The sequence below is a fragment of the Pipra filicauda genome, unplaced genomic scaffold (assembly GCF_003945595.2).
Source record: "Pipra filicauda isolate LSUMZ 115617 unplaced genomic scaffold, ASM394559v2 scaffold42_size3861933_pilon, whole genome shotgun sequence".
Lineage (NCBI taxonomy): Eukaryota > Metazoa > Chordata > Aves > Passeriformes > Pipridae > Pipra > Pipra filicauda.
Genome location: NW_024104565.1, coordinates 3,684,079 through 3,710,043, shown reverse-complemented (window position 1 = coordinate 3,710,043; position 25,965 = coordinate 3,684,079). Strand labels below are relative to the sequence as shown.

The 25,965-nt window shown below is 40.2% G+C and overlaps 1 protein-coding gene across 4 annotated transcripts in view; it reads right to left on the bottom strand.

Annotated features, from left to right (window-relative positions):
* EPM2A (EPM2A glucan phosphatase, laforin) overlaps positions 1–24,270 on the bottom strand; it is a 39,900-nt gene extending 15,630 nt beyond the window's left edge. The window contains exons 1-3 of one of the 4 annotated variants that reach the window (XM_039385703.1): positions 17,147–18,313; positions 12,057–12,173; positions 8,222–8,396 (exon numbers count right to left, since the gene is read on the bottom strand). In XM_039385703.1, coding sequence (XP_039241637.1) covers positions 8,222–8,283 — 62 coding nt within the window. In that variant the 5' untranslated portion in view covers positions 8,284–8,396; positions 12,057–12,173; positions 17,147–18,313. Of the gene's footprint in view, positions 1–8,221; positions 8,397–12,056; positions 18,314–23,537 lie in introns of those variants that run through there. The other 3 variants (XM_027739579.2, XM_027739580.2, XM_027739581.2) reach the window with 3 other exon arrangements.
* Positions 24,271–25,965: the final 1,695 nt, after the last annotated feature.

The following is a 25,965-nucleotide window of genomic DNA, read 5'->3' as shown; positions in this document are numbered from 1 at the left end:
CCAGAATGACAGAGAATTGTAAGTTTTTCTTAAGAAGTAAGGAAATAATTTTGTGCAGAGGCACACCTATGAAAAGATCCATTTTAAAGAGCAACAGTGGTTTTAAGTAAGTTATCCACTACCAGGCAGTTGATGAAATCTTCCCATCAACAGCCAGTCTCTGCCTGCTGCCATTTTATTAAAGAAACACTCATTCCTGAACAATCATCCCTCTAAATAAATAATTCTCAAATACCCATTGCGAAAGCCAGATATGAATCACAGAATGTTAAAAAAAAATACAGAAAAAAAGTCCAGAAAAAACTCACAAGACTAACCAGACACCATGCTAATATCCCCTTTAACTTGTTGGGTTTAGAAATTACTCGGTTAAATTGTGAGTTCCGTAGAGTTGAACCCTTATTTCAGGTTTTCTTCTAAAGTACCTTGCAAGCCTCATGCTTGTGGCATGTGAATAAAAGCAAGTTGCTTACACAAAGCAGCAGCCAATCTTTGCAGCTTTCTCTCCCTCTGCCGTCTCACAACATCGGGCCCAGCTCAGCCATGCACATCCTACCAGTTTTTTTAAATGATTTTCAAAAGTTTTTAACATTTGTCCAATTCACTGAGCTGTCCAGAACTACATGAAGCCATGTACTTTATGTATCATTCATACATAAAAATGATTTGTTTTCCAGAGGAATGGTACATCTAGCAATCGCTGCCTTGTGCTGATGGGGTATTACAAGTCCCTGGGCTCTCGCTGTGGTCCCATTCCTCCTCCTGCTGCCAAGCATGCTGGCAGCCCCACAGTGGCCCTGCACATACCCCATAAAGCCCAGTCCAGCCCTGCCACAGACAAAATGATATTAACTTCTGAAACAAAAGTACATAAAGAGCTTTGTTGTTGCAAAAGTTCTCTTTTGCCTCAGGGGCATTACTGCTCAGGGTTTCTAGCAATACTCTTAGGAAGTATACTCATACCACTTCCTTAGCCATCAGAGAAGCTACCTGGTTCCTCCTCATCTGAGCCACAGGGTAGTTTGAAGGGCCTTGACATTACTTCTCAATGTGGTTCAGAACGTGACTAGGAAGAAAGCAACTTTTTCAGATGTGTAACATCAAAAAGATTTCCTTTATCTTTCTTGGCAGGGATAAGGAATGGAAAGAACTTCGCAACTCTGATCTCCCTCATGAGGAGTGTAACAGAGTTAAGCAAAAGAAGGCAAACAAGATGTAATGAAGGTGCTGTGGAAGCCATTTCTTTCTAGTACATATGAGTACTAGGCATTATGAAGGGATCGAGTGCACCCTCAGCAAATTTGCAGATGACACAGAGCTGAGTGGTCCTGTTGACACACCTGAAGAATGGGATGCCATCCAGAGGGACCTGGACAAGCTCGAGAGTGGGCCCATGGGAACCTCATGAAGTTTAAAAAGACCAAGTGCAAGGTGCTGCCCTGGGTTGGGGCAACCCCCAGTATCCATACAGACTGCCAAGAAGGACTTGTGGGTGCTGGTGGATGAGACACTGGATATGAGCCAGCAATGAGCTCGCAACCCAGAAAGCCACTTGTATCCTGGGCTGCACCAAAAGCAGTGTGGCCAGCATGTTGGGGGAGGTGAGTCTGTCCCTCTACTCTGCTCTTGTGAGACCCCACCAGGAGTCCTGCATCCAGCTCTGGGGCCTCCAACATAAGAAGGATATAGACCTACTGAAACAGGTCCAGAGGAGGGCCACAAAGATAACCCGAGGCTCAAGCCCCTCTCCTATGAAGACAGGGAGAGAGAGTTGGGGTTTTTCAGCCTGAAGAAGTCTCCAGAGAGACCTAATTGCAGCCTTCCAGTACCTGAAGGGAGCCCACAAGAAAGATGGAGACTATTTACAAGGGCATATAGTGATAGGACAAGGAGTAAAGGCTTCAAACTGAAAGAGGGTAGGTTTAAATTAGATATTAGGAAGAAATTCCTGACTGTGAGGGTGGTGAGCTACTGAAACAGGTTGCCCAGAGAAGCTGTGGATGCCCCAACCCTGGCAGTGTTCAAGGCCCAAGTTGATAGAGCTCTGAAAAACCTGACCTAGTGGAAGGTGCCCCTGCCTATGGCAGGGGTGTTGGAACTAGATAATATTTAAGGTCCCTTCAAACCCAAACTAGTCTATGATTCTTTGATTACTTCAGAGGATTCACTGATTTCTGAACCATGAAAACATTCTGTGTTTCATTACAAATACATTGTTTTTCATCAAAAGTGAGATCCCCACATCAGTGTGATGTGCCATTACTGTGCTATTAAGAATTATTCTAATTGTTCTAATAACCTAAAGCAATAAATAAAATACCACACTAAATAATTTATAAATATATATATAAATATATATAAATATAAATAATTTATAAAATTTTATGCTATTTAGACTATATATATGAACTGTTCAAAATTATTAATTTATCAATAATGCTGACAACATACATTGCAGCTTTATAGAAAGAATGGTAAACACTCAGAAAAGATTAATACTAATGATGCCTGCCATTTGAAAAATTGCTGACATAAAAATATTAATAGTTCATAAGTTTGCTAGTCTTCAGACCTGTTTGCTGCCAAAGTCATTCCCTCCCACAATTTTATCATATTCACATAGGTAATGTACTGTTCATCAGACATTACTTCAACAGCGTCATCTGAAAGTCTAGACAATATTTTGTATCCCTCAGCCACTGCAGTAGATAACAATCCTGGCAGCCTGCTGGCTAATAGCCATTCATCAGGTTTAATAGGTTGGTCACTGTAGGTGAAAGTAACACTGGGAATTCACACACTGATGAAAGTCATACAAAAATCTTTAATCTAAAAGCTCTGAGATCTTTTTCTTCTGGCAAAATTTACATCACCCATTCTAAAGCCAGCTTTTGCTTGCTAATACAGCACTTGCAAGAAACACAATTAGAAATTATTAAGAAACATCCAGGATTTCCCATTTCAAGCTCCTTTTGACTGCTCAAGTGGTAGGTCACAGCAAGAGAACCGGAGCTGCACAGGCAACAGCTATTTACTAATACTCAGAAAAACAAAATGACTGAAAAGTGAGTTTCTGCAATCTAGTTCATCCACAGTATTTGACAGGCATCATGGCTTGTGACTGCACTGCTGGCATGCCCTAACTCTATTTCTGTTCACAGGATTGAGACTTGTATCTAAATTGCCAACAGCCTGGTTTAGGCTATCCCAAGGCAGGTGCCATCCTGACCATGCAAAATCGAATCAGTTTTCAAGTTTTTAGCCACTGTTATGGAGGGTACAGTGTGGGAATTTCATGAAAGGAGAAACTTCTTGTTTGCATGAGCAACAAATGTGGAAGAAAAATGCATTTGTTACCCAATACAGAGATCACCCAAATTAAATTAATGGAAACAAATAAGGACTTTAAAAACTGATCAAATTCTAGCCTCATAATTTGTCTTCTCATTCTTGCTCCTATTTCTTCACACTCCCTCTTAATTTTCAAGAACTTAAATAAAAAATTGCTTAAATGTCACTTCTTATACTAATTTGAAACCCATTTTCTTCAAAGCAGAGACTAGTGAAAGCCTTTCACAGCTGTAGTTGAGGGTGATGTAGAAAAAACTGAAGATATACAAGAAACAAAAAATAGAATTACCCTTTAAGCTGTTCTATAAAAGGTGTTTCCCATTGGTAAGTAAAAAATGGCTCTAATTTAGACTAGTTTCAGACTATATCTCAGTATAATAAAAAATATTCAAAGAGTAGTCAGATATCCTAGTTCATGGGATAAACATATCACAAAATGTGCCTCGGAATATTTTCATTATTTAGTGTATAATACGGCCAGATAACTTTACAGTTAGAGCCCCAAGTACTGAAATCAAAGGCTGAACTCCTATTGATGTTAAGTCTTTTTGATCAGGACTATTTTACCAGAATAAAATCGACAACTTTTGTTCCAGAGCTCATTATTTCTTAGTCTTTTCTCTAATATCATAAACATTCTTTAGGCACAGGGGACAACTAGCTCTCACCTTTTAATGTTAATTACGGTAATCTCTGTAGACATCATCACCTCTTCTCTTAATTCATAATGTAGGCATAAAATATCAGTGCAGCTTTCTGTTACAGTAGCATAGGTCACAGCACTCCAGGGTTTTTTGTGACAGCTTACTCTTTAAAGCCTTTTTTATAATTCAGTAATAAAAAAAATACTTCAAAATTACATTTAAAACAGAAGGATATTTTATTTTGTGAATGAATTAAAACCAGTAAGAAGAAAAATTAAAGAGTAAAAACAAATAAAAGAACTGTTGCTTGTATTTTTTTTCAGTTGCACAATTCAAAGGTAATTCTGATTTCATACTGAACCAAATATACTCAGCCAGATTCTTGTCTTCCACCCCAGTTAAAGATACTCTGTGCTCTATCAGCAGAATACTGCTCTAGTACCTTTAAAAGGTAAATAAGAAGCATCTGCATTTTGCCCTGGATCATTCTTCATTCACTCACCTATATACATTAACACTTAGCACAAATCAGGAACACACATTTTATGTGATGCTCCTGATCATTCCCACTTAACACTTAGCTCAGGTTATAACCTCCATTACTATTACTACAGCAGTGTTGAAGGAAACTTATCTTACCAACAAGGGGCAAAGCATTTGTAAAGACTACATCATAAATTAAGTTTCATTTGCAACCATCAAGAAACAAAAACAGTATTTCCAGGCATGAGAGTCAATTTTCTTCTATCTTTAGCTTTGTTTTGTCTTAGGGGAAAAAAATTAGGGACACAAACACTGATGATAGCAACACATTTGCCAGCTTCGTGGTTTCTTGGATTATATCCAGTTACAGGAACCAAATAACTCCATAAACATGAAATATTAGTATTTGGTAGCCTTAATATTTAAATGCAAAAAAACTATAAAAAATGTACCTCCAAAAATTGTTGTCAGGACCCATGGCTACTCATGCACTGACTCCCCTGTTACAGATTGTGTATTTTCCTCTAAAACGTTTAGCAGCCATATAATGCTTCAGTTACAGGTTAGCTATCATTGCTGTCCGAGGAATTCACTTATAGAATCCAGGTTAGCTGCATTTTACATGCAAAGCATGTAAAAATTATTTTTCTTCCTCAGATTTGAGAAATATGACTCACAAAAAGCACATACCTAAAATTAATCTGAAAATAGAAAACTGTAAGTATAAGGTTTTTACTATTGGAGATATTCATTTCCATAGCACCTAATTCTGCCATCAAGCATCGTCTCCAACATATTATTGAAGTATTTTGTAATTTTAGTTGTCACTCCCTCTCTTGCTCTTATGCAATGCCTTTCTTCTGAGAATTGCTTTTATATTAATAATAAGGTATATAACATCTACAAATTAGGAATTTCCGCCTTTCACAGATGGAACTGAAACAGAGATAATATGCCCCAGATTTACAAGTTTTCTGAAGTTATCTTCTCCCAGAAAAGATTACAATAACTCTAATTTACTTTGGAAAACTACTGTGTCCTAAGTGAACTCTCCTGCAATTTGAAGGCACCTTATTGCAGTAATATCTAACACAAAAGAAAAACTGAATGCTATTTTTTTTCTGAATCCAGTTTTGGTTATATGTGTCATTAAATGTCCAAAATAAGTGAATACTAACAGCATGGAGGTGTCAGTCGTGCCTCTTAAGCTGTAGGAAAACTCCATTTCACACTTACAAAAAATTAATTCATCTCTTACTATGCTTAAAAGCCACACCATATGCTCTCCTACCTGACCAAAACAAAGTGAGTTCTCTAAATATAAGTTTAAACATAAATTCACTGACTTATGAGCGATATATCTGTATCAAATAAGAAAAATCTGATTCCTCAAAGCACTGTCGACAGCCTCAGCATGATTCAAAATTATTTCTGGCACCAGTCAGCACACTTCTCATCCTGTTGCAGCCCCTTTAAAGTAGAAGCTCATGTTTTATGAAGCAGCGAGGTGGCAGCAAAACTCAGAGCAACTGTTCCTAATTGTTGTGATTAAGCAGAGGAGAAGTAAAATCAGTCCCAGGGCTCAGGTGAGAGGCCCCTTTGACAGAGAAAACCTTTTCTCTCCAGGTAATTCACACATAGTAATCCTATTAAGTGGAGCAAGGTAGAGGTGGGGCTCACATCAAAAGTTTTCTTTGATAAATCACTTCTTTCCAGCCTCTACCATTCTGTAAAGATCCTACAACTGGTGACAGGACTCAGAATTTTTGGTCATAAAGCTCCTCGCAGTACTGCAGCCTCCACTACAGTGAAGCCTCTAAGCTTTTAATTTTTACAGGCACAGGGACTGGTTTTTTGCTTCTGTTTGGGTTTTTGGTTGCTTGGGGCCAGGGTGGGGGGTGGGGGGGAGAGGTGGTATGTCGATGATTTTTTTTTCTTTTTTTTTAATTACATTAATCTTCATAGTACTCCTCTGAATCAATAAATCTATTACAAAATAAAGGCATTTTCATCAACTCACTTCAGCTGCTATGCCAAAAATCCCCAAATCTAAATTACCCAGTATTTTTTGACTGCTCTATTATAAGAGCAGAATTGTGAATCTGCCCCCAATTATTAATAATTAAAAAAGACATTTAAGGCTGCATATCTTCAAAATATTAAAAGTATTTATGCAACAAGACTGTTACAGGGTATGCTTACTTCACATAGCTCAAAGAAATTAGATAAGAATTGCTAAGATGCACATACAAAGTTGCTTTTCAGTGAAGGTATGTGCGTATGAGAGGGGAATGGAGGAGGAGCTCCTCACCTGGAAAAGACTAAACAGCTCAGAAAATTTTCTTCAAATATTCCTTAGCAGAATTTGCAGCTTTTTACCTAATTTTTGAAATACACAGTCATTCAGATAAAGCAGCAACAAATGGATCACTGCTGCCTCTGGAAGGAAAGATAAGTTAGCCTTTGGGACTTAGATATTCACTTTCTGACAGTTGTTCTTTCTCAAAAAATTTCTCTGCCAAACAAAGATTATTTGGGATTGACAAGTCTGCGCTTTGGAATAAACAAGATTTTTCTCTGATAGGATGTTGGAAACAGATGCTCAAGATCCAGATAACACTTTAGTCTGTCAGGTGAGGGGGTCTCATGGAAAAGGTAACAAGTCACACAAATACCTACATATGCGTGACAGTGTTTGTGAATCCATGATATTCCATAAGATACAAGAGAAGTAAGTCTTTCCCTCACACACTGCGATTCTAATGAGAAAAAGACAATCCTACTTCCTACCCTATGAGATTGTGGAGACAAAGAGCTCAAAGAGATGACAAGATGGTGAGGTTGGTGTAGCTGAAACAGTGGCCTGGAGAAATTCACACAAAGTAATGCTAAGACCTAATGAACGTATGAGGTGGTTTGATTTCTTAAAAAAATACATATCCCTTTGCGATCACAAACTGCTCTGTAAGCAACACCAGCTGTATGCAACATAACAAGGCAGCCAGCATTTATAGAACCATTATCAATCCACAAACTTGCTGCCATATCCATTGAGTGGAGATGGGGAAAGAGGTTAAAAGGCTCCAAAATTCCTCAATACTCAATCACCAGTGCTAAGGCTGCTGCTCCAAATACAGCTTGTGCTTCATCTGCGGCCCTAAAGGGTGAATGCCCTCTTTGAGCTTTACGTCTCCTAATTCAAGCCAGGATGCTTCACCACAGAGACAGTGGACTCAGGGGAACACTATGGAAGTACAAACATTTTAAGACGTGTCTTAATTTTAGTATTTTGTTAAATACATGCCAAGAAGCAGAAGTCATCTTCAGTGGCTGTCACTAACTGCAGTTGCTGCCACAACTAAATTCCTGGTGCTGGAATTTATTCTTTTTGTTTCCCAGATGTTCTTCACTAAAATAATCCCAAACAAAACACATAACATACATGCAATTTTACATGTGTATATAGACAAGCATTTGAAAATTGCTATCCATAAATTACCACAAAATGTTTTCAGATATGACACAACACACCTGTACAGGGTGCAGGTATCCTTGAACTCAGGATCTCTACTTTTTATTAACAAAAGTGACATTTCATTGCAAAGACGTGCTGAATCTTTCTCAAATTTTACTGTTACTTACATACAAACAAATATTCATTACTTCAATGCAGTTTTCTGACATGCCAGTTCAGATTTTCTGTTTGAATATTTGACACCAGCCAAACTGCACTTTTCTTTTACCTGGAGTAATGGATAGCTTGATGTCCTGCAATATTAAAATAGAAGTCAGTTGTATGTTTCATCTCATCAGTATGTCCAGAGACTTCAATCCAGTGCGCTATTGGGAGGCAGTAAACTCCATCTACTATATTGCTCTGGTTGTAAACACAACTTCGATCATGATGGGGCCCATTACCTAAAATAGAAGAAAGGACAATTGCAGACTGTGTATCTGGATAATCTTCCAAAAGATTTGCTGGGAGGTTTGAACTGAGCATTTAAGGCCAGGAGTCACGTTTGCCGCCTCTTCAAACTGCATTTCTCATAACATATTATTAACACCCGAAATAGTAGTAACAGAAGCACTGCCACAAAGCAAATGTTCAGCATTAAAACAAGTTTTTTGCAAATTATTAAAACAAAAAAACCCTTTAAAGCTGCATAAGACTCCCAAACACTTCAAATTTCAGGAATAATTAATTTAATTTAAGTTCCTCATTTGATGTTTGCTAATATGTGACCCCAGCATTTAATGTTCTTACTGTGTGACCTCCCTCTGGGGGGTCCATCTTGCTGTGGCCCAAGGTCTAGCTCCGACATGCCACAGCAGTCTCACCTTGCCTTAGGCTGACTTCTACGGAGCAGCAAAGATATGGGAAAGACCCCAGGGAAAATTCAGAGGATGGCTGTGCAAGGTCAGAAAGGTGAAACCAGAAACAGAAGTAGGACTGGTGACATGGGACTTGTTACCAGCTTAAGGATTCTAGAGGAAAAACATCAACGCGGATAGGCATCAAATCCCAAAGAAGGTGGCAGACAGCAACCTAGTAATGAAGATTTGTTTCAGGGAGCAGAGAAGGGTGGCCCCTCTACCTCATTCACATCTGCCTGGCCAGCAAAGACTTTTCAGACGTCCTGTCACAGACCAGATACATATGGGTGCTTAGTCCAGGAGCTCATTAAACTCTACCTGTCTTTTATGTTTGCTGACTGACAAACAATCTGTTGTCTTCAGATGCAAATCTCACTTTCAGAGTCTGTTCATACACACTAAAAGTTGCCTAAAGTGACCCTTAGAGAGATGGTCACATCTGCAATGGTGAATGATCACAATTACCTAAAACAGCCTTGTTTAAAATAAGAATTTTTTCTTATAGTTTTCCACTAATATTCATTGCTAATATTCTCTTACAGAAATAGTGTGAGCTTTAGTCAGAAAACCAATTTTTAACACCACGCCAGAGTAAGCAACTTGAATTGAACTGGGTTGTGTCATCAATCAAAAGCTTATCTAGCCTCCAAAAATATAGTATATGTATATTCTTCTGCCCCGTTCTTACATACTTCCTGTAATACTAATTGCACGTAGGAATAATTATTGTGCAGATCAGAAGTGACCTAGTCTATGGCTTGCTTAAGCCTGTTACACATATACATTACTAATGATGTGAAAACATTTCTGAGTAAAATTATGCCCACAGGAATATCTTCAATTTCACATTGCACGTAAATGCATGACCAGTTTCCAAACATCACATTTAGGGAAATTTGCTAGAGCAAGAGCATTTGGGGAGATGTATTAATGCATTGATTAGAGAGTAAGACTAACATTTAATACTAAAGCTCAAACCATCTTCTTTTTTTCCAGATGATATGCACCACGTTTTATCATAATTGTGAAACATTATTATTTACCAAAAAGAAAAATAAAATACTAGGCAGAAAGCTGAACCATTTTGCATCACATAGCTTTTGATAAATAAGTGAGGAAGATCAGTACCTAGCTACAGAAGCTACAAATATTACCACTATATTTTTATCTCACATTTCTAATTATTTGCATATTCTTACCACTTTTAAACAATACGTGAAGACAGCAGTATATATGAACAAATACCACAGTGTAACAAAAATCTATGGATGTTTATGACATTTAACTGACTTCGTGTATTCAGGAAAATACAACCACAAGTACCACATCTTGCCTTCCCCATTTTACTTTCTGACAACTGTCTGCAGAGATGCACATCACCGTGGCCCTTCCCTGCATCACAAAGCTGTGTCTGATCCTGACCCCCACCTGCCCACAGGCCCATGTCCTGTCCCAGCCTCAGCCCTGTCCTGAGGGAGGTGCCCGATGCTCAGGGCTGGGGTTGCCCTGGTGTCCCTGGCTGCCAATCCCAGTCCCCTGGGAGCCGCCAGACCTCACTGCACCCGAAGTTTTGACTCTGGCTGACCCACTTTTGATCTCTGGCTTTTATGCTACTCCCAGCTCTGTTTTTCCTTGTACATGAGTGCCCTTGTACCCACTCTGGCTCCCTCACATACTTCCCCTTCCATTGCTCACTGCTGTTGCTCCTCTTGCACCAGGGTTTCTGCACGAATTTTTGCAAGCACAATCTATGGTCTCTCCCTCCTGCTTAATTATTCCTTTCCTCAAGGTGCTAGTCAGTCCTACCAGACAACAAACCCTCACTCTTGTCTTCACGATCTCAATTGTACCACCACGTGCTTTTTACTGCAGTCTGCCAGTTTTGCTGTCCATCCTCCTTCTCCTCCTTCTCCAGCTTTAATTCTTGTTTCTTTTTTTGCCTTTCTTCTCTATGATCTGCTTTCTTAAACAGTCATAACGTCCTTGCTTTGTAACCTTAACACCTTCACCATTATTAATTCCCTTACAAAGCCTACAGGCACCTATGGAAGTAAGGACAAAAGTAAATTGCCATGAGACATTTGTTTTATTTGTTCCCTCAAACAGGTTTTGTCAAACCTCATTCTGAAAAGCTTTCTTCTGTAATCATCATTTATCACTGCACCACTCAATCTCACCTTCCCACTGTGGTCTACAGTCAAACAGATATCTCAAAAGGTATGTTTCTATTTTGCCTTTAATAATCAGGTAAACAGTAACAATTGCATTTAGAGCATATTTCATGAGAATTGCCTAGCTCTTTACTACTCCTTACAATATATACTGATCTATGAATTAACAACCTTCTTACTGAAATGTCTGTGCAACAGAACGTATATGAACACATATTCAACATGTATTCACATGTGATATTATTTCAGACAGAAAGGAGAGAGTGCTACCATCTTCAAGAAAGACTAATTTAGGGAACAGTATGATCACAGCGGACTGCATTCAGGAAGCTGAAATCACTATACTTCTTAAAAGAGTTATGAAAATAGGCAATAAGCACAAAAGATGAGGATCTCACTACCCAGGTAACCCACATGACTACACAAGTGCTTCTCACCACAGTTTGCTTCACAAGATGCATTTAACAAATAAGTTTCAAAAAAAAAAACAATTGTTGTATTAGTTCACATTGTGCTTCTGCTAGCACAATTTGTCACAGGAAGACCACGATATTTTGGATGCCATAAAACAACAATGCAGGGAAACAGTTCCAGAAGTAGAGCCAGGTGACAAGTTTTGAAGATTATTGTTGAACTCATCAATAATTTAGAGCTGCTATAAAAGACTGAAGATTGAATTCTCTCAATTTTTATCTTCCAGAGTCATTTAATACAAAAATAAAAGTCAGCCAATTAAATCAGCTCTTGTTCAAGGTAATTGATCATAAGCTGTGTTTTAAACAGAAAACAATAAGCATCACTTAAATGTTCTGTTTTATATTTACAGAATGTATACAGCTAGGAAAATGGGCACAGACGGGGCGATAAGCAGGATATCCAGGTTAGCTGGATAACCCTCAGTTCTTCCGTTTCCACTCCTGCCTTCTTAAATATCTTCTCATGAGTTTTCTCTGCCTGAAGCAAGGTGCCATCACCTCATGGTGTGAGGTATGTCCACGAAAAACATTCTTTAATCTCATCTTAGCCCCCTTACCTCTGCTGATGGAGCAGACTCCTTACATCCCCTCTGTGGTACTCTGTCACATAAATGTTTCCATCAGACTCAGGCTCAGAAGAGCCAGCCCAAGACTTCTCGCAGGCACTAGAAGAGCTCATGCCAAGAACAAAATAGCTTTCAGAGGCAGGATAAATATTTGACACACTAAGACATTTATTCTCCCCTCCCCCAACCCAGTAGGCCAAGCAAAGTCTATTCTGAATGTGAATTCCTGGAACATGGGGACTTTCCCAAGCCTAGGACAACAAGTTGGGCAGAGGGTGTTAGCTCCAGGCAGCAACAAACAGCACCACAGATCAAAGACCATCACTTCTTCTCTTGCTCTCTACTCCAGGGCTGCTGGTGTGGTTGGTTTGCTTGGGAGGAAACTGTGTGTGTGATGAAGGTAGTAGGACTAAGGTCAGCACAATCTGACTCTTCTCAGTGCATCAGAAAGGTGTTGCCGCCCTTTCTAATTTCTTACCTTCTGCTCAGGCACCAGAGAGAAAAGACAGTGGCCAGTGCAGACAGAAGTGCCTGTATGCAATCTGAACATGCCTGGTTGTGTCTGGAGCTGGTCATAGACACACCAACTTCTTAATCCACTTAAGGTTAAAGTTTGTCCTACCCCACAGGTCCCATTATCTGCTTTATCTGAAATTTTCTCTGGATTTTCTAAGTGACTTCTCTAAGAAGCCAGACACAGCAGCCCTTTCTGACAGAAACTTCACTAAGCTTCATTGCTCATTTCTCAAATACACAAAGTTTTTCATAAAGTTACCAAAACTGAAGGCCTAGTGCTGAAGTTTAGTTTCTGTACCTGAAGATGGGAAAGGCCCCACCTACAAGCTGCAAAGGCTATCCTGAGTGTGCTGGGCAACCACATCTGTCAGAAGGCCCCTACATCAGTGGCTGGCACAGCACAAACAGAGAAGGCCCAGGGTACAATTTGCTACAATCCAACATGCTCCCTGGACCCCAAATGCACGTCACATCTTTACCAGCACCTTTTTGGTGCATAGGTAAATACATCTGTCCCCCTAACTAGTTTCCCCAAGCTTACCCAAACTTTGTACAAAGACTTGAACATACTTTGAATAAATCTACCATGATTCCACCAGTCTCCACAGTGGGAGTTCATCATGATTCCCATTTAAACACTCTGGTCAGGCACAGCACCTGTGTGTCTCCTCACCAGTGTTTGCAAGACAAGAACTCTAGTCTCAGAACACACATGTTGCTCACAGCACATAACACCAGACCACTGAGTAGGCTTCCAGGTACTTTTAATAGGAAATAAACAATCATTTGGGTGATTTATTTTTTTTATAGTTAAGAAAACATTGGGCAGCCTAAAAGATTTGGGGGAATTTTAACAGCATTTCAACTTTTCTGTTCCTAGAGCCAAGAGTAAAGCAAAGAAAATCAAACGTTTTCCATTCACCTGCTCGTCTTTGCAAAAAAGAGAGCACAAAGGGCCTTTGAGTGAAGGCCCTACCTAACAGCAAATACATGTTCTTAAAGCTAAACCCATTTCTATATCAGTATTTTTATTTATCTTGTTTTAATTCATATTGTTCTAAGCAGCAAAACATAGGTTTAATTATTTATTGTTGGGAGGCAAATAAACAATCATTTGAAAACACATAAAATTCAACCATAAAAAAAGGGTAAGTCAAATATATGAACAGTAGTGATCCTCCTCCTGTTAATTGATCATGTTGGCTTTCCTAATTAAAGAACAAAAGAATTTTGGAAGAGTTTATTAAAAGATACATGTTCTAGTTTAACTGATAGGATAGCACTTTTTTTCCTTCAAAAAGGTCATTTTTTTTTTTATTTAAAATCCATCTTCGTGATTCTTCACAGTGAAAATGCTTATCTGAAAGAGAAACATAACAAGTTTCTAGGCATTAAATTATAAAGTTTTGCATTGCTTTTGCAACCCACTTGTTGCTCTCTACTGCAAATGCTTGTGCAGCAGAATCCACTGATGGCAGGGAACTGCTGGAGAGCAAAGCAACCAAGTAGCCCCACCTGGAGCACAAGCCTCACAGAGGGCTCTTTCAAAATCTGCATGACTGCAGGTATGGCTCCTTGTTTAATGCATATGAAGGATGATCCAAGTGGCATAAGAAGTGGCTGTACAAACAAATAAACAAAAGAATAAAACCAGAGATGTCCATATAACTGATAAATGGCACTAGCAAAAGACAAAGACCAGAACAAAACAAAGGAAAACTTTGGTTTTGAGCCTGCTTGACCAGAGATATTGGAGCAGGTGACCCATTGTGGTCCCTTCCAACCTCAGTAATTCTGTGAAAAACAGATGAAGATATAGTAATACAAGACATCTACAGATACAGGACTGGAAGAAGGTAAGCAGAGACTAGAAGAGGATGTTCTGAAATTTGATCTAATGATGAACAATAACAGAATGCAAAGGAAAACCTGCCGTTACTATTCTATTAGAGCTCTACTGCAGAGATGAAAAAAGTATAATCTAACAGTCTGCCAACAGCACAGACTCTTCTTGACACAGAAGAGAACTCCACACAGATTGCACAAAATAGTCAGTGTAGAGAAATTACCAGCTTGATCTTAAAAGATACGAAGCAAAATCTGGGTCAATGAAATTTCTCATCACCACTAAGAGTGGTGAACAAAAACCCACATGAATGAATGAATATAATAAGATTGCCTCTCCAACTGTCTCTGCAGAGCTCTTTGCAGCAAAGGCACTGCTCAGCCACTCTCTTCCAGCTACCAGCTTTTTGCACACCTCGCTGGAAGTACGGTCTTTTTTCTGTTCTCTGCAGTGTAAGAGAAGGTACGTAGGAACTCCAAGGCACAACGGCAGACATAAAGGTGCTGTATATCTCATCCCTACCTTAGCCAGACCCTAAAACACAGGCATAAGACTTCCAAACCTCTAAACTCCAGCAAGGTGTGTTTCTCAGTTCATTGCTACCTTTGAAAAAACTACAGGGCTACTTAGATACACACATTAGCTTCAATGGCAACTAACCAATTCAAACACAAACACCTAGGCAATTTTCAGATCACCTACTCACACGTCAGTAAGAGCAAAGACTAACTCCTACTATCTTTGTCATAAATTTTGCATGAACCAGCACAGTTTACATGCCAATTCAAAATTTTACCTATGCCTAAATATTTTAAGTAATTCCATTTGCTATATTAAATGAGGTCCTTTAACAAGGTAAACAAGTATCTTAAGTTCATGCCTAGAAATTCCCCTGGAAGAGTTTAATATTATAAGCACTATCAACACTCTGGGGACAGAGAAACAGAGAAGTATAGAGGAATGAAAGATTCCTTTTTAAAAAGAGGAATAAAGCAACAGAAAGTAAAGGAAACATACAAAAAAAATCTCCAAAATAAAGCATTTAAAAGATTAAGGTTTTGCTAGGTTCCTTACCTTTCATACCAACACTACAATGAAGAAAAGCCTCAAGCTCTATTTTGGACACAATTCTCAGTTATCTGAATGTGTTACTGCATGGTGTCGTTATCACACATCACTGTAACTGAACTTACTTCAGTACACTCACAATATTCAAATTTACTTACCCTTTATACCAGATTCTGTCACGAAAGTCTCCCTGCTGCCTGTCTGAACAAAATTCAATCTCTGATGTTTTGAAATAGGATCTGTCTCAGTCCCGCCAAGGCTGAATTGCTATTGATTGAACTGAGTGAGGTCAAGTATTTTGCCAGTTTGAGTCTGCCACAGGCTCTGGAGTCCCACCTTCCTCAAGTCTCAGCCAAGCCCCTGAGCAGTTGCCCTGACAAACAGCACCAATTTGGTATGGCATGTACCAAACCCTACTTGTATGCTTAATAAATACTTCCTCTGATTACAAGGCTACTTTTTCTGCTGCCAATAAACTTCCCTTTAGTAAACAGGAGATGAATTTATTGTATATTTATACTTATATATATTGTACACTTAAATACCTAGTGTTTATATAAGACAAAATTGTTAGTTTGCCACACCTCATTCGGGAACTCCTTCACGATTGGTTTGATTTCCAGAAGTGTTTCCTTGCATTTGCCAGGCCAAACAGACACCCCAAAACCAGAAAACCATTTGTATCATACCCTGTACGTTTATTTTTTACCAAACTTAAATCAACTTTCAGTTTCTCATTTGGTAGAGCTGATATATATAACCAGAGAAATAAGTTTTAATTCTCTTAAAATCCAGGCTGAATTTGAAATTTTTTAGTCTATTAGTATACCCCTAAGAGAATTCTTTTTATAATTTTTAATTATGCCACTATTAGAACTAAACGGTTTACAAGAAAGCTCTTTTCAGTACTTCATGCTGTTAATCAACAAGGCTTTCTTCTTTTTCAAATTAGATAAGAAAATAAGAATTTTCAAAGGCAACTTTCAAAAACATATGCTTTATTTCTCTCTCTAGGTCTGCTTAGGCACAGGTGTTTGTCAGTGGAAGCTTCTACCATACTAAGAGTTTTTAACCCAATGCCCAGTCTAATGATGTAGATTAAGTCAGAGAAAAGAAACTAATAGGAAATCCACATCACGTAAAGAAGAGGCTCTTCTCTGACAGACAGTGGAAATAAGACTAAAGGAAATACAGATGATAGAATAAAGACTGAAAGCAACAAAATGTATAACGTAATAGAGTCTTTCTAACTGCTTTGAAAAATCTCTATGGCATTGTATTTTCTATTACTGATTGCTACTTTCTACCATACCAGAAGAGATAACTGAAGTACAGGTAGGAAACAAGCTACATCAAAATAGTAACCATGTCAATATCTTAACCAAAGTATTATCCCAGTTATTATCACTTTTCAGTGCTTCTTGCCATTGACCATAAATTCTTGACCTCTATTACATGCTGCTGTCACTTGGTGATGGGGAAAATGGTAAATAAAGTATTTGCATAAACAATGCATTTATTGTAACTTTGCCATTATAACCACAAACGCTTTAATAAGGCTTTAACAGCAGTCAGAACTGGACCCTGATTATCTCCGTGGGTACGAAGAGACACATACCTGCCAAATCCAGAGGAACGTAAGTATACATACCTATTTTTATTCTTCTGATTTTGCAGTTTCACAGGCAACTCTGTTGTTGTATTGATCTCTGGTAGTCTACTCAGTATAAGCCGGTTAATGCCGACACACAGACAGAAAGTAATGAGAAACTCACTACCATTTAATTGCAGTCATGCATGCTAAGTATACATCTAGAGGGGGCTGAAGAACAAAACATCAGGAGCTATTGCACTTGGTAAGCAGAAGTTTCTTTCCACTCCTTACAGAGGTAGTCGGTAGTAGATTTCGAAGTTATCCACTTTTACTCATTAAGTTTCCTCACATCTGAAAGGTGTTAAGGCATCTAGCATTGTCCAGAAAGCAACAACCTCGCAGGAACAAAACGCTTATGATGCGCAATCATTCAGCTATCAACATCCAGTTGTGCTTTGTGTCCCTTCATAGTCACCACCTACTTCAGAACAAGACTGCAACGGGGGAAACAAGTAAAATCCCAGATAATTTTCAAAAGTGGAACAGAAATTACACTAAATACTGATGAAATGTGCAAGTAGCTGCCAGGCACTGGCTATACACAGGGAAAATGGCACCACCCAGTGGGAACAACACTACATGAAATATCTGCATTAAAAGGTACGAAGAAATGTTATTCTTAAGAGTTTAGGGGTTTTTTGTTTGGTTGATTTTTTATTTTTTTTATAATAGAACTGCTCCCTATTTTGGGGATCTGTAGATTAGCTTGGGGGGAAAAAAGATGTATCTCAGTTACAGAAAAATAACGTTATATCCAACTGTACTTTTAAGAATGCCCTCCAGGAATATTTACTTTGCTTTATCCTGCTATGGCTTAACCCCAAATATTTTTTGTTCTGTTACAATCTCCAGTGCAAAGGGCAACTAGATATTATCTTCCCATACACTCTTAAAAGAATCTCCTTCTTTAAATTAAGAAATTATACTTCGTTTGTTCCACAGAGTTGAGGCCAAGAAGTGAGATTCCTTTAAGTTTCAACAAACTACCATTTTAAAAATTAAATCTTTATCTGCTCACCTATCACTGATACTTTGAACCAATCAAGGGCTCAACCCTTGAAAGCTATAATCAGAATTTACTTCTAATACTTTCACTCATTACAATATTATCAGAACATTTATTACTGTTTTATTATATTTATTGTATTACATTATAATATTATTTTATTATTACATTTATTCTGTGACATAAGTCACAGAATCACAGAATATGCCAAGTTGGAAAGGACCCACAAGAATCAAGTCCAACTCCTGGCTCTGCACAGGACCATCCCCAAGAGTCACACCATGTGCCTGAGAGTATTGTCCAAATGCTTTTTGATTTCTGGAAGGCTTGGTGCTGTGACCACTTCCCTGGGGAGCCTGTTCCAGTGCCCAGCCACCCTCTACGTGGTTTTATTCCTCTAATATCTAACCTGAACCTCCCCTGACACAACTTCAGGCCATTCCCTTAGGTCCTGTCACTGGTCACCACAGAGAAGAGATAAGTGCCTGCCCCTCCTCTTCCCCTCACGAGGAAGTTGTAGACTGCAATGAGGTCTCCCCTCAGTCTCCTCCAGGCTGAACAGACCAAATGACCTCAGCCACTCCTCATATGACTTCCCCTCAAGGCCCTTCATCATCTTTGTTGCCCTCCTTTGGACACTCTCTAATAGCTGAATATCCTTCTTATATTGTGGTGATCAAAACTGCCACAGTATTCAAGCTGAGGCCACACCAGTGCAGAGCAGAGCGGGACAATCCCCTCCCTTGACCGGCTGGCGATGCTTTGCCTTATGTCCCTCAGGACACAGTTGGCCTTCCTGGCTGCCAGGGTACTGCTGACATTCAACTTGCCATAGACCAGGACCCCCAGGTCCCTTTCTGTGGCACTGCTTTCCAGCATCTCATTCCCCCGTTTGTATGAACATCCAGGGTTGTCCCATCCCAGGTGCAGAATTGGGCACTTTCCCTTGTTGAACTTCATATGGTTGGTGATTGCCCAGCCCTCTAGTTTGTCAAGGTCTCTCTTAAGGCCCCCCCTGCCTTCGAGGGAGTCAGCAGCTCCTCCCAGTTTTGTATTATTATTTGCTTAGTATCCCTTCTAGTCCTGTTTCCAAGTAATTTATGAAGATGTTGAAGAGCACAGGGCCTAAGATGGAGCCCTGTGGAACTCCACTACTGACAGGTCACCAGTCTGATGTTACCCCATTCACTATTACCCTCTGTGCTCAACCTGTGAGCCAACTGCTCAATCACCACATTATGTCCAGCTGTGTGCTGGACATTTTGTTCAGAAGGACCCTGTGACAGACAGTACTGAAAGCTTTACTGAAATTCAAAAAGATTACATCAACTGGCTTCCCTTAATCAACTAAATGGTTTACCTTGTCATAGAAGGAAATCAGGTTTGGTAAGCAGGACTTTCCTCTCATGAAGCTGTGCTGGCTGTGACCAATGACTGTGTTGTCTTTTGGGTGTTTTTCAGTACTTCCCAGAATAATCTTCTCCATAACTTTACCAGGCACTGAAGTGAGACTGACAGGTTTGGAGTTCCAGGGTCCTCCTTCTTGCCCTTCTTGAAAATCATGACAACATTCGCTGGCTTCCAGTTATCTGGATTCCCAAGACTGCTCAAAAATCATTTAGAGGTTTTGTGATAACATCAGCCAGCTCTTTGAGGATTCTGGGATGAATCCCATCAGGCCCCATAGATTTGCAGGGATCCAGCTGGAGCAGCAGATCCCACACACTTTCAGGATCAATTGTTCTCGCTGTCATGGTCCTCCAGCTCAGGCACTGAGACCCCCTTGGTCCTTCATCTGTGTTGAAGACAGAGGCAAAGAAAGCACTAAACACCTCTGCCTTGTCTCTGTCCCTGTTTGTGAGGTGACCATCCTCATCCTGTAACAGGCCAATGATATTTCTATACTGCCTATTGTCATTAATGTATTTGAAAAAACTTTTTTATTGCCCCCCACCTTTCTGACCAGCTTCATCTCCAGCTGAGCTTTGGCTGCATGAATTTTCTTCCTACAGTGGCAAGCAGCATCTCTGAATTCTTCCCATATTACTTCACCTTGCTTTCACTGGCTGTATGCCTTCCTTTTTTGCCTTATATCCAAGAGAAGGTCCCTGTTTAGCCGATGTACCGGTCTTTCTGAACTATCGCAAGTGTACGTTGTCCAACATACGGCTTAAACTGCAACAAACAAGCTCACAGGAGCATGAACTGGAAATGTTGGAAAGCCAACATAGCAAGCCACAGGCTGAGTAATATAACTCTTTATAAATCAAACTGTATTGCATTATTTAGTTTGGACCTCCAAGAAGCCACTAAGAACAGTAACAGCACCTACGTGTGAACAAGACATCTCTTTTCTCTCCTCCCCTCTCTCCAAAACTAGAAAAGGAGGTTTTTTTGGAATGAATAAGGCCCTGCTCACCTGAACAAATTCCTAAAATGTAGGCTGATTGTGTTCTTGAGCTTTAACAAGCAAGATTGTATCTGTCAAACTTCAAGCAAGCACCAACTACTTCAAACTAACTAGTTGAGTGAAAATCATAGAACGCTCAGGGTCCCATCCAAGCCGGCCTTGAGCACTTCCAGGAACGGGGCATCCACAGCTTCCCTGGACAGCAATGGATCAACATTTTACAATACAAGCTCATGTTTTTTATGTATATTTTTACCATTCTCAAAACATAAGGTGTCAATACACTGTATTCCATAATCTCAAAATACAGTTTGGGGCATACCCTTAGTAACTACTCTGTCCTTTTATGGAGTATGTTTCTTGATTAGTACCTACAGTTTACTTAGATGAGAGTAAAGGGGATAAAGGCACAGATAAATGTTCAATGATTTACTCAAAAAAAATTTTCAAGTGAAAGTTTCAACTTGTATTTATTTAGTTTCGACAGTAGGCACAAAATGCTTTTACTTTCCAAGCTGAGAGACCTTAAATCCAGTTTTGAAGAATCAACATCGGAAAAAAAGTCCACAGACAGACACAGGTGCAGCTGGGGAGAACAAAGTATATATTATTATTTTTTTCTAAACCTATTGCCAGATTCTAAAGCTCAACATAACCAACCTGTTTTCCACAGATACCACAGCACAGTTAAAAATCCTCCTGAATACCAGGTCTCAGCTTTCAAGACAATTAAGCAAGTACCAACCCTGAAGAAACCTCAGACAGCTCATGTGATTTGAGCCAGAAATGCTCAATGGCTTCAAGTACAGGTCCTGGTTGCAGATCAGCAACATTACCCTGGGACAGCAGAGGTAAGCATCTGATCCTTCAGGAGCAAAAATGAGTTTCCTCTTCCACCTCCTCCTCCTAGAGAGCAGAAATAGTTCCCTCCCAACACAAGCAGCAACCCAGAGATTCTCACATAGACCAAGCCTTGCCTGAAAGCTTCCTACCAGACCACCTGGCAGAACCCAGAAGCCACAAAACACTGGCCTGTGACTTTGACTCTTCCAGCCCACAGAAACAAATACCCTCACTTTATCTTTCAGTTTCCCCAGTGCATTGGAATGGCTGTAATTTATACACAAAACATGTGATACAACATGTACTGTAGTATTATGAAAACAGTATGTGTTACCAGAGGAATTCTCACAGGTATGTAGTAATAAAAAACTGGGAGTAAATACAGCACATTATTTCAACATCCAATATATGTAAACATCTGAGACATCCATAACTTGACTGGAGTTTCTGTGGTTACAGATGAATGCCATAACTCATAAACTTAGAGTAAGTATCATTCTGCACTTCCTCTATCTCCCATAAGCATTCTTCAAAACTGCAGACGCTCTGTAAATGATAAATGTCTCCCAAAGCACATTTTAATTCTAAACACATGCTAAAGAGAGACAAGGCACAGCACTTGCTTATTACAAAAAAAAAATATTCTTTTCTTAAAAATGAGAGTTGTCTTTTCAAATTGTGATCTTTACAAGAATAAGCAGGTGACAGCCAAAACTTTTATTGATACAGTTAAAAAAACCCCAACACATTAAAACAAATTAAGTAAAAAAAAAATTGCAAGATTGCTTAATTATCAGACAGAAAATCATCCTTAGGCTCCCTTCACGTAATAAATGAAGAACAATAATTTCAAGGTTTAAGCAAATTTAGTTCTTTCCTGTAAATATTAACTTAGGAAAAAAGCTGTTGATATGAACGCCTAATTAAAAAACTCTTCTGCATTTGGATGATATGCCCATTTGCTTTCCATCATTCCAGCCAAGCAGTGAGCTAACTGCTGAGCATTTACAATAACAAGACCAAAATGCCACACAGGTTAAACCTAAAACTGGAAATCTGACAAAACAGAGTATGTTTATTACTCTGACTACAGAAGTAGTATTCCTGAACATGCCTCCAGGAACAGACAATATCTTGAGCTATCACTACTTCCAAACTAAACAGTAACCATCAACCTTACGTTGCTGATTCTCTATAGTCTTGAACACTCTTATTATTATTTCTCTTTATATACCAATATCATTGGCATACTATGTACAACTTTGCACTTTCAAAAGAGACACAATTCTGCTTCCTTGGATAGATGTAAAGATTTTTATTCCATAAATTCACTTTTCCTGCAATTCTGCAAAAGAAAAACATGGTTAAAACAGGTGAAATACACTATTTGTTTTAGCTGCTAAATAAAACAATTACTATTGCATGATGTATATAGTATTTCATGACGTAACCTTGTGTGAATGTAGCATTAACATGCAGCCTTTTATTAGCATAAAGAAGAAAAAACAAATGCAACAGTGATGACAACATGCATGTTTTAGTCTACATGACAGAATGGCAGTTTAGAAGTGTGGTATGTATTCTTAAAATGGTTGAAGAGCAACTGCTCTACAATGTGTTATTTTGGTATACGGATTATAAAACTATGAGTTAAAAAAAAACCCTCACAAATCACCTAGTCATCTGTCTTCCTTTCACAGGGTCAGATCCATTCCTCAGTAACAAAAGGTATATTTAGAGCTTTATTTGACTCAGCAGACAACTGTATGAGCGTTCTCAGAACAGCACATGTAAACTGACCAGTTATTCAACATTTGACAACACAGCACAGGAGAAAACCATGGTGAAAATACTACTGAAACTAAAAAAGGAAAAGCTGTGATAGAACTTCTTGTTGTTTTGGGGGTTTTTTTTAGAAATTCCAATGGTAAAATTTGTCAGCCTGAAAATGCCACCATGACATTTCAGCCTAGCAAAATAAAGTAACAGCCCACACCTTACTGCCTAAGTAGAGAATTCTGAGTTCTTTACTTCCGGGAAAAATAAAAACAAAACAAAGCATCATGACAATGGATGCGTAAACTAAGGGGGTAAAAAAAAAGAAACTGTTTTGAAGGGCTTTTACCAACCTAGAAGAGCTGCTTCCTTCTGCATTCACTCTCCTCCATCACATGGTTAAAAAATGTTTTTGTTAGCGAGAACTCATGTCACGTCACGAAAGCCTGGGCAGTTCTACCTGCAAGCACAGTTCGGGGCACCCCTGCACAAGAGCAGCGGCAGGATCAAACTCGAGCTGCGGCCAGTCTCACAGGGACACTCTCCCGGACCCGGGAGGAGGAAGGCGGAGCTGCGGGAGCCGAGGGCAGGCAATGCCCTCCTTCAAGGAGAAGCGCCGGCTCCGCTGCTCCCCCCTCCGGGCCGAGCCGGCAGGCGGGCACGTCCTCGCGGCCTGGGCAGTGCTGGGGGTGCGGGGGGCGGTGCAGCGGGGCCCCTCCGTTACCTTCCCAGAGGAGGCGGCCGCCCTCCCGCCGCAGGAACTTGTACCAGAAAGGGCTGGCGGCGTCCTCGTCCGGCAGCTCCACCTCCGCCAGCCACAGCGTGGGCTCCTGCGCGGGCAGCGGGGCGCTCGGCCGCGCAGGCCTCATGGGCACGGCGCGCTGCGGGTCCCACTGGCCCAGCTCCGGCCGCGACCCGACCACCAGCAGCTCCGCGCCGCCCTCCATCACCCGGGCGGGCAGCACCACCCCGAAGCGGAACAGCATGGCCGGGAACTGGGCCGGAGCCGCCACCACAGGAGGAGCCGCCGCTGTGGGTTCGCAGCGGGCCCGCCCTTCCGTCGGGGACCCGACACCGCCCCTGCCCCCGCCCCCGTCCCGGTCACCGCTCCTGTGGCAGTGCTTTGGCTCGGTGGCGTCCGGGCAGTAACTCGTTGAGTAAGGGCTTTTTCTGGTGCGGTTGTTTTTGTCCTAGCGCACGTAGCCGAAGGAACTCCCCTCCGAAAGTACCGCCTGAGAGGCAAAAGAACACCGACCCCCGGTCGCCTCCTAAAGCAGGGACTGGGATGGAGAATTCTCTCTGCAGCTCAGTAGTGGCTTTGCAGGTTGCAAAAGGCTACGCGTTATGCTTGCTGACTTTAACGAGGATTATTGCTTCATTAAAGGAAGCCAGAGCAATTACTCCCAAGAGCCCAGGCTTAATTTAGCGCAGAAAACACATCATTAAAAACTGCCGTATGTGCAGCGCTACAAACAAGGACTAGCCGCAAATAACCCTTCCGTGTTCATGTTTGTGTCTTTTCCCACTGACAGGCAGACAGTGGTGGTGAGAGCAGAAATGTGAAATGCTGGGGGAAGTTAGAAAGCTTTCTAAAAAATTCCATAGCTCCCAACTGCACCCGTTCTGTTTACAGCCAGAAAGGGAAAATTTGGCAGCTCCTACATGTAGCAATATCCAGGACTTACAAAGAATGACTGAGGAAGAGGATGCAATCCAACCATTTATAGGGCGGTCTTTGAATACACCCATTTCAGAAACAGGAGGGGTAACTTTATTTAGGTCAAGTTCTGGGAACAGGATGAAGGCCTTTCAATGAGTCAAAAGAAATCCTGCCCTAGAAGATGGCTGTTTCCTGTGTTCAGGGGTGACTACATGCCAAAGTGTATGTGTTGCCAAATTTATTTTTAAGAGTGCTGTAGCTAATTTTCACTGATCCTCATTGAACTTGGGTAAGTGATATGCCACCATTTTTCCAGATGTAACCGAAGCTACTGAAATTCTTACCTCCATGCATTTCTTCTAGCACCAGGCTTCACTGTAGCGCTGCTGCCTTTGTGGAACAGCACCTTACATTTTAATCTTTGCTTTTGCTCAACCTTACAGTCAAGTTACCCATAACCTATCTCATAATTGTCTTTCAAATATCTACCTCTTTACCATATGCCTTCATTTTAGCATCATGGCCAAAACACAGTGTAACGACTTTGGGGTTTTATCCTAAAGCTCAAGCTTGAAAGGAGTCCTAAAACAATCCCAGCATATTGTGTCTATGTAAAATCATATGCTTCTGTTCATTCCAGTCACAGTCTCAGCTAAGAAACTGCGGGATCCAATAGTACATCTGACTGACAGTTTAGTTCCTGGCTGTTGTCTAAGCCTCAATGTAAAGAGAAATCAGCATCTTGTACCTTTAGACAAACCTGAGTTTGTACTGAGTACTCATTTTACACCTGTAAGCCATGTGGAACAATAAAAAAATTGTTCTTTAGACTCTGCTGTGTCAAATACTATCTTTAAAAATAATTCACTTAATTTCTTCTCCAGGATCTGCCTTAATGCGTTTCGTGCCAGTCGATATTGGGTGTTAGATGAAGGCTAAAGATGACAGGAAGCAACCAGCTTGACTGCCTGCTTTTTCCTTAAAAAAAACCCTAGTTCAGATTAGGGTTAGGTTGAGAGATCAAACAGTGAAGGCTGAAAAACTGGATCTATTGATGGATCCTGCAAGACTGAGATAAAAACTAGAAATGTAGATTGGCTTGGGACTTAAGTGTCACCTTA